The sequence below is a fragment of the Anolis sagrei genome, chromosome Y (assembly GCF_037176765.1).
Source record: "Anolis sagrei isolate rAnoSag1 chromosome Y, rAnoSag1.mat, whole genome shotgun sequence".
In the NCBI taxonomy this organism is placed as follows: domain Eukaryota; kingdom Metazoa; phylum Chordata; class Lepidosauria; order Squamata; family Dactyloidae; genus Anolis; species Anolis sagrei.
Genome location: NC_090035.1, coordinates 35,388,551 through 35,403,400, shown reverse-complemented (window position 1 = coordinate 35,403,400; position 14,850 = coordinate 35,388,551). Strand labels below are relative to the sequence as shown.

General features: G+C 39.6%; 1 protein-coding gene across 4 annotated transcripts in view; it reads right to left on the bottom strand.

Annotated features, from left to right (window-relative positions):
- The window catches only part of LOC137095131 (lysine-specific histone demethylase 1A-like), a 95,360-nt gene that overhangs the window by 35,989 nt on the left and 44,521 nt on the right, over window positions 1–14,850 (bottom strand). For all 4 annotated transcript variants that reach the window (XM_067461426.1, XM_067461428.1, XM_067461427.1 and 1 more), the window contains exons 5-8: window positions 13,540–13,618; window positions 13,005–13,097; window positions 6,776–6,882; window positions 6,013–6,094 (exon numbers count right to left, since the gene is read on the bottom strand). In XM_067461426.1, the coding sequence (XP_067317527.1) occupies window positions 6,013–6,094; window positions 6,776–6,882; window positions 13,005–13,097; window positions 13,540–13,618 (361 nt within the window). The remainder of the gene's footprint in view (window positions 1–6,012; window positions 6,095–6,775; window positions 6,883–13,004; window positions 13,098–13,539; window positions 13,619–14,850) is intronic.

The window sequence follows — 14,850 nt, the reverse complement described above, 5'->3', positions numbered from 1 at the left end:
AAGAAAATTTAATTTATTTAAGGAGGGAATATTTTGAGTTTAGTGATAGGAATTCAAAGATGCTAGCCAAATGAACACAGAAAAAGAAAATGGAAGGAATGATAAATACGATAAAAGATAAAACAGGTAAATTATGTAGAGCTATGAAAGAAAAATTGAAAGTATTTGAAGAATTTTATAAAGAACTATATCAAACCAAAGCAAGCCCCATAGAGGCAATTAGGAAATATGTGGAGGAAAATTGGGAGAGTAAGCTGGAGGAGAAAGATAAAGAGTTACTGGAACAACCTATTAAGAAAAAAGAAATAGAGGAAGTTATTAAGAAATTAAAAGTAGGGAAAGCTCCGGGCTTGGATGGTCTAGGGACAGAATATTATAAAAGCTTTAGAGAAGTTTTAACCCCAAAATTATTAGAATTGTACAATGGAATAATGAAGGGAGATAAAATACCCGAATCATGGAGGAAATCATTAATAATATTAATACCTAAACCTGATAAAGACTTAACAGACCCAGGGTCATATAGGCCCATATCATTAATTAATCAGGATGCAAAGATATTGTCCGCGATAATAGCCAATAGAATGAATAAATGTATGTATAAGTATATAAAACAAGATCAGTGCGGGTTTATAAAAGGAAGACAAATGTCAAATTTGATAGGGAGAGTATTAAATAAAATTCATTGGGCTAAAGAGGGGAAAGAAAAAGCAGGGATATTATCATTAGATATTTTTAAAGCGTTCGATTGTGTGGAATGGGAGACATTAAGGGAAATATTGAATAAATTTGGAATGGGAAATAGAATAAAAGGAGTACTAAAACAATTTTACTCAAGGAACTCAGCAGTGGTAACTATAAATGACGGAGTGACAAACGAAATAAAAGTGACTAGAGGAACCAGACAAGGGTGCCCTTTGTCTCCGATACTATTTGCCATGGTGATAGAACTGTTTGCTAATAACATAAGGAATGATAAAAATTTAGAAGGGTTAGGAAAAAAGGAGAAACAGAAGGTGAGTTTATTCGCTGACGATACATTGTTATTTATAGAAAATATAGTGGAGAAAATGGATAGAATAAAAGAACATTTGGAGATATTTGGGAAAGCAACAGGTTTACAAGTTAATTGGAACAAGTCAGAAATGATGCTACTTAGTTATACAAGAGAAGAAGAAAAAGATTTTATAGAACAGAGCAAAAGGGGAATAAGAATTAAGAACAAACTAAAATACTTGGGAGTAATAATAACTAAGGATTTAAAAGAGATAGAGGAAGTAAATGTAGTAACATTAAGGAAAGAAGTCCAGAAAAAGTTAATAGAGTACGAAGGTATACGCTTATCCTGGTTTGGAAGAATAGCATTAGTAAAAATGAAAATACTTCCAAAAATAAATTTTATATTTAGGATGCTACCACTTCAAATTACAGAAGAAGAACTAACTAGATGGCAACAAATGATTAATAAGTACTGTAATGGAAGTAAAAGAAACAGATTAAATAAACAATTATGGTACAGATCGCAAACGGAGGGTGGACTGGCGTTACCTAATATAAAAAAATATTATGAAGCAAGTAGATTAAGTTTGGTTATAGAAGGAATGGTCAAAAAAGAGGGAATAGATTGGCTTAGCAATGATTCAGGAAAAGTGGAAGATGAAACTTGGAATATATTTTTTAAACAGTTTACTAGAAAAGAAATGAGGGAAATTAGAAACCCAATGCTGAGCAACATACTGAAAGTATGGAATAAATATAAGGGGAGGTTAATAAAGGAGGGATCAATCATAACCCCAATAGTGATGGAAAAGAAGTTCCCAAAATTTTTTTTAAAAGTAATGGATAAAAAAGTAAGGGAAATAAACTTAGATAGGATAGGGGATTGGATGAAGGTGGAAATGAAGAGGGAAATGATGTTGGAAGAGTTTAAAGAAATAAAATTGTCATGGTTTCATTGTATACAATTAGAACAATGATTAATAAACTGGAAAAAAAATAATAGAAGTGGAAGCCAACTCAATCAATTCGAACAAATAATACAGAAGGGAAGGACTGTAGAAGAACACGAAAACTTGAGAGGTATAATTAGCAAAATTTATAAGATACTAATTGAAATGAAAGATGAAAAAACAAAAAAGTGCACCCTTAAAGAGATTTGGGAAGAGGATTTAGGGATAAAAATAAGTGAAATAGAGTGGCAACAATTATGGGGACAAAGACATTTAAAAAATTTATCGATATGTGTTAAAGAAAACTATTACAAGTTAATATGGAAGTGGTACTTGACACCGGTAAGAATAGCATATATGAATAAAAATAACTCAATAAATTGTTGGAGAGGGTGTCAAGAACCAGGAACATATATACACATGTGGTGGCAATGTAAATATGTAAATAATTTTTGGGAGAAAGTATTTAGAGAAATAGAAACTATAATGAATATAAAATTAGATAAAAGTCCTAGTATAGCCTTACTATCAGTATATAACGATAAGCAATTGAAAAAGGAGGATAAAGAAGCGATAACACACTTACTAACTATAGCAAGACTGCTTATAGCAAGGAATTGGAAAAAAGAAATGAATATACAAATAGAGGAGTGGTATAAAGAAGCATGGAAAATAGCAATAAATGATAAATTGACATGTATATTGAAGGTTAAAAAAGGTATATGGAAACAAAGCAATTTTGATGCTGTATGGGGAAGATTTGTGGTAAATGGATTAAAAAATAAGGAAGGAAAATTACCGTCACAAGAAGAAATGAAATTTTGGACAGATGAAATGTAAGAATGGTGGCTTGAGACGGGTGGAGGGGAGCACTGTGGTGAAAAAAAGGGGGGGGGGAAGAGAAAAGGGGGGGAAATGTCAGAGCAAAACAACAAAACAATATGTTAAAGAGGTTGATGTACAAAATGTAATAATATGTAATAAATGTGATAAATCAATAAAAAAAAAGAACATGATAAAACACACTAAGTATAAAATATAAAACCAAATACACTGGGGCTCCATCAGGCGAAGTTCAACAATAGCAATGGCCAGGAGTGCTAAAAATGTACCTAATCAACTAAAAAAGAACTGGGCGAGGGATAGTGCAAACAGCGTATCATTGGGCTGGGGAAGTGGATGAAGTACAAAACAGAGGACTGACGACCTTTTCACTTTTATTTTATGTAGTCTCTATAGTTAGACTAAGATCAGGATAGAGACAATTCTGAGTTTACAATGAAGTTTACTTTGAAAAGGGAGAATCAAATGGTCTCCCCAGCTTCCAGAAAACATAGGAATAAAAAAATAAAAACCTAATACAACCATATGACTCAATTAGTCATATTGAGAGTCCAGCAGACCCTTCTTCTTTATCACATCTCAAGACAACATGCACACTAAAAATCTTCAAGATCAAATTCTTATCTACACCCTGGTTCCCTCTTCCAGACTTTTAAAATATAGTATCTTGTCAGATAAACTAATCCAAAGATGATAAAATCCCATAGAAATCCTTTTGGGTTAGCTTAATGAAAATATTACTACAATATAACTTTTTGTAAAAATGTAGGAACTACACAGGTAGATTCCATTCAGGAACATCTAGCTTGCTTGACTTTTTTCTAAAGTTCAAGGAAGAGCATGTGTATGGATGTTCCAATCAGATGTCATGAAAAATAGAAACTAGCAGACTATATTTTGTTAATCTGCTTTAAAACCTTTTAAGTGGATTAGGGAAGATTCTCAGCAGGGATTAATAGTCAACAAAGACTGATTTAATGCAACCACAGATTGATTAAGACTATTGGGTACAGGATCAGCGAGCATAACCCTGTTCTATTATTTGGAAAGTGAACTGTCCCAGGGAGAAGCGCAACAGAGTTCTTGCGACCCTGGAGAAGGTAGGAAGTGGTAGGCTACATGGCAATCCCCTTGGTCTTAAGGTCTTGCTGATTAACGCCAGATCCGTCAATGGTAAGACCGCTGCCATTCAGGACTTGATCCTGGATGGAGGGGCGGATCTGGCTTGCATTACTGAGACCTGGTTGAATGAGCTGGGGGGAGTAAATCTCACTCAGCTGTGCCCACCGGGCTTCGGAGTGCATCAGCAGGCCAGGCTGGGGGGGCGGGGAGGAGGGGTCGCAGTCGTCTATCGGCAATCCATCGCCGTGGTCGGATGCTCTGTTCCGCAAGCATCTGGGTTTGAGTGTGTACACCTAAGGGTGGGAAACCGTGATAGCATGGGGTTTCTGCTGGTGTACCGCCCACCCCGCGATCCAGTACTTTCCCTGACTGAGCTAGCAGAGGTGGTCTCCAATTCGGCCTTGGTCTCCCAGCTCCTGGTTGTGCTGGGAAACTTTAACATTCATGCTGAGACCTCCTTGACTGGTGCAGCTCAGGATTTCATGGCCGCCATGACGACCATGGGGCTATCACAAATTATATCTGGCCCTACCCATCAGGCTGGACACACACTCGACCTAGTTTTTGTGGCAGACAGTGGAATGATCAGAGTGGAAGAACAAAACATCCTTCCTGTGTCATGGTCTGATCACTATGTCGTCAGTTTTAGACTCTCTGCAACCCTAAACCTCCACAGGGGTGGAGGACAAACTAAGATGGTCCGCCCCAGGAGACTGATGGATCCGGGGGATTCCTGAGGAATCTTGGGGTTCTTCCCGCCATGGAGCCTGGCGATCCTGTCGACGTCTTGGTCGATCTCTATAACAGGGAAATGACCAGGGCGATAGATACAATCGCTCCCGAATGCCCCATCACGTTGTGTCATGACAAGCCGTCTCCCTGGTTCACCGGGGAGCTGGCTGTGATGAAGCATACGAGGAGGGGGCTAGAGCGCACTTGGAGGAGTTCTCGGGACATGTCTGATCAAGCATGGGCTACAGCCTCTCTTAGGGCGTATACCATGGCTATACAGGTAGCCAAGGAGTCCTATATGACTACCTGTATAGCGTCTGCAGCAAATAGATCATCGGAGTTGTTCCGGGTCGTCGGGGAACTCCTTCAGCCACCTGTGGTGGAGGAGACCTTCGACGACCCAGCTACTCAGTGTCGCGAGTTCGCACACCATTTTGCAGACAAGGTCGCTCAGATACGCCTTGAGCTCAACTCCAATTCCATCACAGTGCCAGAGGAGGTGAATGGGGCATCTGCTTGTCCGATTTTGTGGGATTCTTTTAGGCTTGTTCTTCCTGAGACCGTGGAAGAGGTCCTTGGAGCTGTGAGGGCAACCATGTCGGCTTTGGACCCTTGCCCTCTTGACTAAGGGAGGAGTTGGTTGATTGGTTTGTGTTGATCATTAATGCATCGTTGGAGCAGGGGGTTTTCCATCCTATCTGAAACAAGCTGTGGTTCGTCCACTCCTTAAAAAGGTTTCCCTTGACTCCAGATGGCCGCACACTGCACTTACCCTATAAGCCTTATATACTACCTGTCACATCAGCACTTTTAATTCTGTGCCCATTACTTTGGCCCGGCCCAGTTTTATTGTGTCTTAGTGTATTGTTTATTGCTTGTTGTTTATATTGCTTTAATTGTTTTAAGTTGCTTTAGGTATTGTATTGTTATGTTGTGTGTTGAGGCCTTGGCCTTTGTAAGCCGCATCGAGTCCTTCGGGAGATGCTAGCGGGGTACAAATAAAGTTTAATAATAATAATAATAATAATAATAATAATAATAATAACTGTTAAAATGAACAGAAACAAAAAAGTGGATCTGAAATTGCATCTTGAGAGGCACATGCACAAAAAAGACACACATCTGATGAAGTTAGGTGTACTATTAGTGGCAACTATAAAAGGAAAAGAGTATACAGACAGCATTCCACATTTGCAGGTTTAATTTTTGCAGATCTGATTAACATGTTATCTCTAGGAATCTAAGAGCTAGGTCTAGAGGCTTTATTATTTACGGTTTTCCCATTTTGTGAGGAACCCTGCCTCCTTAGGTCCTGCAAAAGTAGAGGGCTTACTTAAACTACCTATAATCTTAAGTAAATACTTACCAAGGCCTGTCACTACCATGGCTCCTAGATCTGCAACATAGTTTCCTTTGCGAAAAGTAGCAACTCTGCCCCCAACGCGATCCTATAAAAATTGAGAGAGCTCTTGAATTTCAGTGTTTATGAAACTACCATATTCTACTTTTTTATCCATATTACTATACTCTTTCTTCCAGATCCAGTGGCATCCCAGTTGAGAAATGAAAAGGCATATAAACTATGCACGAGGGCAAACAAACACTTGTATTTGTTTAATAAAATATTTGCATATTTGCTTGCTTATACAACTCTCAACCATAACAAAACACACTACAATTAAATAGTGAGCTACAAAACTCACAGACATGGAACAGGAGAAATCCTGCACACCTGTGTACAGAGGAATGCACTCACAAAGCACTCAACTAGTTTGCAAAGGGAAGTATCAGCATCCACTAGAGCAGTGTTTCTCGACCTGTGGGTCCCCAGATGTTTTTGGCCTTCAACTCCCAGAAATCCTAACAGCTCGTAAACTGGCTGGGATTTCTGAGAGTTGTAGGCCAAAACACTTGGTCACCCACAGGTTGAGAACCACTGCACTAGAAACTTCCTAAAGTCACCAGAGGAATCTCTAGCTCAGTAAAAATTTTGTTTTGCTTTTTATGTAACATCATTCCACCAGAAGACCACAAATAATTACGATGATAACTTGTGAGCATACAAGCTAGGAAAAACATGATCCCAGTCAAACAACTCCTGGACTTGACACATATCCTCATACACTCACCCTTGCTTCTAGAAGTGTGACATCCATTCCAAAGCTCTGTAGTTGGCGAGCTGCAGCCAAACCAGAGACTCCAGAACCAATAATGATCACCTTGCCAGTCTTCTTAGCTAAATCAGAAATGCATGAGGAACAGTGGTATGTTGTGAGTATATGGCACTGATCTGTGCAGTCTGGGCCTGCCAATGAGCAAGCAAAGTTTATTTAATAGTCTATTGACCGCATCAACACTAAAAACAAAAACAGAAACATGCACAAACAGACAACAATTACCATCCCAAGACCCCCCACAACAGCGAACCAACACACATTCACACCTGATTAGGTTAAAAGATAACTAAAAATATCATCATTAAAATGTCAAGATAAAATTTCATACCACAAAAATTAAAAATGAAGGTTAAAATGAAGGTTAAAATAGACCAGCTATTACACAACACCACAAATATGATATCATAGGCATCACTGAAACCTGGTGGGATGACTCCTATCGCTGGAATGTAGACATCGAGGGCTATAACCTCTTTCACAGAAACTGAACAAAGGGGAGAGGAGGCGGAGTAGCCTTATATGTCAAAAACTCTTATGCTGCAGAAGAAATGCATGACAGCAATCCGGGAAACCAGCTTGAAAGTATCTGGATAAGAATCAAGGGAACTGGGACTCAAAAAGATCTTGTAGGAGTCTACTACAGACCTCCAAGCCAGGAGGAAGAACTTGATGAAGTCTTCTGCCAACAGTTGACCAAACAGGCACAGAGAAGAGATGTAGTAGTCATGGGCGATTTCAACTATCCCAATATTTGCTGGAAAACAAACTTGGCCAAGAGTACAAAGTCCAACAAATTCCTCACTTGCCTTGCAGACAATTTCATGGTCCAGAAGGTAGAAGAGGCAACAAGGGGATTGGCTACTCTTGATCTCATCCTAACAAATGTGGAGGACCTGATCGATGCAGTTGAACTGGTAGGATCCTTAGGGGCAAGTGACCATGTGCTCCTGCAGTTTGAGGTACAAAGGAAGGCTGAAACTAAAACAAGTCAAACTCGCATTTTGGACTTTAGGAGAGCTGATTTCCAAAAAATGAAAGAAACACTGAGCAGCATTCCGTGGACACAGATACTAAAAGACAAGGGAGTTATGGATGGATGGGAGTTTCTCAAGAGTGAAATACTCAAGGCACAGTTGCAAACCGTGCCAACAAAAAGAGAAAAAAGGACAAGTGCAAAGAAGCCAGAATGGATGTTCAAAGAACTTCTAACTGTGCTGAGACACAAAAGAGACATGCACAAGAACTGGAAAAAGGGAGAAATCACCAAAGAAGAATTCAAACAAATAGCCAATACCTGTAGGGAAAAGGTCCGTAAGGCTAAAGCACAAAACGGGCTCAGACTTGCCAGGGACATTAAAAACAATAAAAAGGGATTGTTTTCTTATGTCAGTAGAAAAAGGAAAAACAAGGAGGCGATAGGGCCTCTTCGAGGAGAAGATGGGGCAATGCTGACAGGGGATAGGGAAAAGGCAGAACTACTTAATATCTTCTTTGCCTCGGTCTTCTCACAAAAAGAAAGTCATCTTCAACCTCAGCAAGATGGAGTGGATGAGGGATTTGAGGACATCCAACTCCAAATTGGGAAACAAGTCATACAGGAATACCTGGCCGCTGTAAATGAGTTGAAGTCCCCAGGGCCAGATCAACTACACCCAAGAGTATTGAAGGAACTAGCGGAAGTCATTTCGGAACCATTGGCAACCATCTTTGAGAGTTCTTGGAGAACAGAAGAAGTTCCAGCAGATTGGAGGAGGGCCAATGTGGTCCCAATCTTCAAGAAGGAAAAAAAGGATGACCCAAACAACTACCGTCCGGTCAGCCTCACGTCAATACCAGGCAAGATTCTGGAAAAGATGGTTAAGGAAGTGGTCTGCAAACACTTAGAAACAAATGCGGTCATTGCTAATAGTCAACATGGATTTATCAAAAACAAGTCATGCCAGACTAATCTGATCTCTTTTTTCGATAGAGTTACAAGCTGGGTAGATGCAGGGAATGCCGTGGATGTAGCGTACCTGGATTTCAGTAAGGCCTTCGACAAGGTCCCCCATGACCTTCTGGCAAGGAAACTAGTCCAATGTGGGCTAGGCAAAACTACGGTGAGTTGGATCTGTAATTGGCCCAGAGGGTGCTCACCAATGCTTCCTCTTCATCCTGGAAAGAAGTGACGAGTGGAGTGCCGCAGGGTTCCGTCCTGGGCCCGGTCCTGTTCAACATCTTTATTAATGACTTAGATGAAGGACTAGAAGACAGGATCATCAAGTTTGCAGACGACACCAAATTTGGAGGGATAGCCAATACTCCAGAGGACAGGAGCAGGATTCAAAACGATCTTGATAGATTAGAGAGATGGGCCAAAACTAACAAAATGAAGTTCAACAGTGACAAATGCAAGATACTCCACTTTGGCGGGAAAAACGAAATGCAAAGATACAGAATGGGGGGTGCCTGGTTCGAGAGCAGTACGTGTAAAAAGGATCTTGGAGTCCTCGTGGACAACAAGTTAAACATGAGCCAACAATGTGATGTGGTGGCAAAAAAAGCCAATGGGATTTTGGCCTGCATCAATAGGAGCATAGTGTCTAGATCTAGGGAAGTAATGCTACCCCTCTATTCTGTTTTGGTTGGACCACATCTGGAATATTGTGTCCAATTCTGGGCACCACAATTCAAGAGAGATATTGACAAGCTGGAATGTGTCCAGAGGAGAGCGACTAAAATGATAAAAGGTCTGGAGAACAAGCCCTATGAGGAGAGGCTTAAGGAGCTAGGCATGTTTAGCCTGAAGAAGAGAAGGCTGAGAGGGGATATGATAGCCATGTATAAATATGTGAGAGGAAGCCACAGGGAAGAGGTAGCAAGCTTGTTTTCTGCTTCCCTGGAGACTAGGACGCGGAACAATGGCTTCAAACTACAAGAGAGGAGATTCCATCTGAACACGAGGAAGAACTTCCTGACTGTGAGAGCCATTCAGCAGTGGAACTCTCTGCCCCGGAGCGTGGTGGAGGCTCCTTCTTTGGAAGCTTTTAAACAGAGGCTGGATGGCCATCTGTCAGGGGTAATTTGAATGCAATAATCCTGCTTCTTGGCAGGGGGTTGGACTGGATGGCCCATGAGGTCTCTTCCAACTCTTTTGATTCTATGATTCTATGGTTTTTGGTCTGCTCTAACAGGCACAATTTTGGTAGCCTATCATTTGCCATGGCATTTAGTTTTATCCAATATTTATTTGCCCTAATTTTGGATAAACCATCGATTGTATATACTCCTGTTTCTGCTCTCACTGCTGCAGCTGGGGTCCTTTTATCCACTCCTACAAAGTTACGCATGTGCTGTGCTTGAGATTGCTCTAATAATGATACCTGGTTTAGGCCCCAGACTTCCGCTCCATACAGGAGCATGGGCGTAACCTTGGCCTTATATACTTTAAGAAGCGGGTCTAAGGAACCTGATTGGCTATGGTCTGTTAATTTTAGCAGTTGGTTTGCCCGTGCTCTTGCTCTGGCTGAGCTCCTTTGATGATGTGGGAGCCAAGAACCAGTCTCGGAGAAAACGACACCTAGGTATGTAAAAGTACAGACTTGCTCTATTGTTCACCATCCAGAAGCCATCTATGTCTATTGGGTCGTACCTGCCAATGAGTAAGTGCGAGTTATGTTCACAGTGCATTTCTGTATTCCTTGAGCTTGTAATGTTGTTTTTGTTTATATTATTAAATGCTGCCTATTCATTGGCCAACACACATTGTGGTGCCTCAAATGTTAGCCCTGTTTCTGGGTGTATTTGACCAAGAATGACATCCGTTTTTCTCTATCAGATCTAGTTTTTGAAACACAGAACATACAGCATGCAACAGTTGTCATCTGCTTGCCCATAGAAAACCATGATGGTGATAATAACAATAACAATAATAATAATAATAATACTTTATTTGTACCCCGCTACCATCTCCCCAAGGGACTCGGTGTGGCTTACATGAGGCCGAGCCCACAATACATCAGCAAAAAAACAACAGTAATAAAAAACAATAAAATAAAACTCATAAACAGAAAATAAGCAGTAAACATCAACAATAACACAACGTTTTAAAAAAAACCTATGGCTGGGCCAAATGTGATAGTTAAAATTTTAAAAATAATGCTGAGCATGACCAGGTGAAATATAACTAGGATAGAATTTTCAGAGAAAAATGGGGCGTGTAGACAATCCCAGATCACTAATAAAGTGCATTTAGGGACATATTGCTGGGAGTTTCCTTATTTTGGGAAGGCACACTGGAACAACCACTGGAACAACTTTATCTAAGAAACTAGAGCTGATGCAATACAGGCTACCATAGGCCAAAAATGGAGAGACAATACAAGATGGGATTTAGAAACTTGGTGGGCTTATCTATTGGAATATATAATCAATGATTTAATTAATCAAAGGAAAAAATATATAAAGAGTCATACAAAACAAGACTGGTACAGGAAATAGTCAATTCTAACCATCAAAATAGATGGAGATGATAGATACAGCATTTTGAACCAGGCTTTCTACATGGTTATATTGATGCAATTACAATGAATTGCTGTTCCAGGAGGGAGTGTATGGATAATAGGTGATACATATCCAAAGAATATATAAAGTGTCATATAAGGTACATTTACTTTTGGAATAATGCATACTGAGATAAGACTTGTATGGCAAAAGTGAATGTATTAAAATACATTTTTAAAAATCCAAATTTTCAAAAAGAAAAGAAACTAGAGCTGATGCAGTCTATCCAATGCAATTTTCTGAATGAGTGTCCCATAGAACCCCAGCAACAGGCCTATACACCAAGACACCAAGGAAAAAATGTTTTGGTGGGCTGTGTTATTAGAATGGAAACAAAACATAGACAGCAAAATATAGACATCAAGAAACAGTGATCCCTTGACTATAATAAGGGGATAGAACCTCAATACAGGGAATGAGAAAAATTAATTTTTAAAACTAAAGCTTCAAAAATTTCTCAGGCAATAAGGTCAGTGGACATGCTGGGTTGGGATTTCCAAATATTACTGTTAGAAAAAAATAACTCCTCCATGTTGTTCACAAGCACTGTATATACAGTTCTGCTCGCAGCCAAAGAGTTTTTAGTTCGGCAGAAGAAATGAGGGAACACTGGCCTGCCCGGCCCTATCTCCAGACGCTCTTCTGTCTGTGATTACACTGGTGAAGGAGGAAGGGGAAGAAAAATAAGGTCCCAATTATTAAATTGCTTTGCTGCTTTGAGTCTTTCTGTTAGAAAAGGATGGCAGAATATGATATAACAAATATTACACCATATACTACACCAAAGTTTTCCAAACCGTGTGTCACAAAACATTAGTGTGTCAACTGCAACATGTACGTGTGTGTTGCACAAGCGTATGAGAAACCTCTGAGTCTATTTATAGTTAGCAAAACAACTGAAACGGGAAAATTTAAAAAATACTTTATGACAAAATGCATTTATGTCTTTACATAATATTTCATCTAATATTGTTTGATTCTTACACATATTTACATACTGATTTCATAAATGACAAAAATATTAGAAATGTATGTTATTATCTTACAAATCATAATTTAAAAAATATAAATGAGTATGTTATGTCCGCATACATTTTGTCATTATGGTTAATGTATGTGTCATGTCTCTTTGAAGGGTATGGTTTAACCTTCGGTTTGCTAGTAAATCTCAATTACTGTTGTGAAATGATGCATGTTTAAAAAGTATGCCGGTGGCGCAATGGGTTAAACCCTTGTGCCAGCAGTACTGCTGACCGAAAGGTCGTCAGTTAACATTCAGGGAGTGGAGTGTGCTCCTGTCAGCTCCAGCTTCTCGTGTGGTGACATGAGAAAAAGCTCTCATAGGATAGTAAAACATCTGTGTATCCCCTAGGCAACATCCTTGCAGACCGCTAATTATCTCAGACCAGAAGCAACTTGCAGTTTCTCAAGTCGCTCCTGACACAAAATAAAATCAACATGAAATGCCTGGAAAGCTCTATACTACATCAATTTTGTAGATGACTGAAACTTGGCAGTACAGAGAAATGACAACCATCCCACACTCTGAAAAACCTTAACTATAGTCTAAAAGCTTTATTGTTCAAAGAAAAGCCATCACACATTTGTTAACACAAAGAAAAAGAACTGAACTCCTTACTTGGGAGAGGCTTCACTCTTTTGTAGATGCCAAAATTTATTAAGCCATGCCGTTCCAGATAGCTATGTACACGGTAAACTAATACAGTATCACCTACAAAATAAAAAAGGGATTTAACATAATTGCAGTGCATTTAATCTGAAGACCCATGTTCCTTTTGCTGAACTCCATATTTCAAGTTAAATATATCTGCCTCTATTAACAGTTGATCCATAAATGAATGAGAGTAAGGAATGAGGTATTTAATAGGCTAGTAATATTGGAGCACAGACAAAGTTCTTTTAAGAGAACATTCCTTACTGCAGGACAAAGGCCAGTGTCTAGAAATCATAGTTCTCATAGAAATAAGTGGCTTTTGCATTAAGCAGTGCTCTTTCCCCCAGTATTTAACCCATCAAGAGAACAGGACGCATAGGGTGCTCTTATAAAATGTACAGAATCTAATTTATCTTGATGCAAAATTTTATTCTCTTTCAGAAGGAGAAGACAGAGTAATATCTCTGAATGCACATACAAGAGAAGAACAGCCACTTACTATTATATAGAAGTTCCAACTGCTGTAGTGTTGCCTCAAATGTCAACTGAACCTTTGGGTTGTCGAACCAAAGCTGCAACTGCATTCAAATGACACAAGCACATAAAATGGTTTAGAAAAATGCATTATTATAGAGTAATTTTTAAAGTTAAAGTTTTACATTGCTCTTATGGATGTCAACATTAAATCCAGAAAACTCCATGACATTGCACATAGAAATATTGACAGGTCTTCATAATGTCAGATTTAGATTAAAATGCATTTCATCAATTTCCAGGATAATCAAAATTTGGTCTGGACATAATAAACTGTACAAACTCCAGATAAATCTATATCTATATCTATATCTATATCTATATCTGTATAAATATAACCCGGGCAACGCCGGGTCCCCAAGCTAGTCTATATCTATCTATATCTATATCTATATCTATATCTATATCTATATCTATATCTATATCTATATAATAAAAGTCAAAGTTTGTATGCGGCGGATGTGTGGCGGTGTATGTGCCAGCTTTCTGATTGGCCAGCCTGAAAGTTCCAAGATTCTGACTGGCTGCTGCTGTGGTGCTATTTGCATATGATCCCTGATTGGCCTGCTTCAACAGGAGCCCCTGGTGGAGAAAAGGGTTCATGACAGAAACAGGGATATGACAGAAGGAAATTTGCATATGGTCTCTGATTGGCCAGCCTCAATTCCAAGATTCCGAGATGACAAAAAGAGGAAAGGAAAGGCCGGGGCCTGGGTCAGAACACTACCAATACAGACCGAAATAGGCACACAGAGCCCCCATCACCCACTCTACATCCTACTGCAGTTTGGAGGAGTATGAACCATGGATGATGGGACTTGCAGTACCATCACTCACATTCTGAGACCACTGTTAACCTCATCCAATGACTGATCAGGACCAAACTTGGCACATAGACCTCTCATGACCCACTTTACGTCCTGGTGTGGTTTGGCTGGGGATGGACCATGGATTATGGGGCATGCAGTAGCTTTGCTCAATTCTTGAGACCACTGCAACCCTCATCCAATTAGCAATAAAGATCGAACTTGGCACACTGAGTCTCCATGATGCACTCTACATCCTGGTGCAGTTTGGAGGAGGATGCACCATGGACGGTGGGACTTGCAATACCTGCACTCCCTTCCTAAGACCATTACAACTTCCAACAATGATGGGTCAGGACCACAATTTACACAGAGAGCCTACATGACCCATTCTACATCCTGGTGTGGTTTGGAAGAATTTGTCAATGGATGATAGGACTTGCAGTCACTTCACTCACATCCTGAGACCA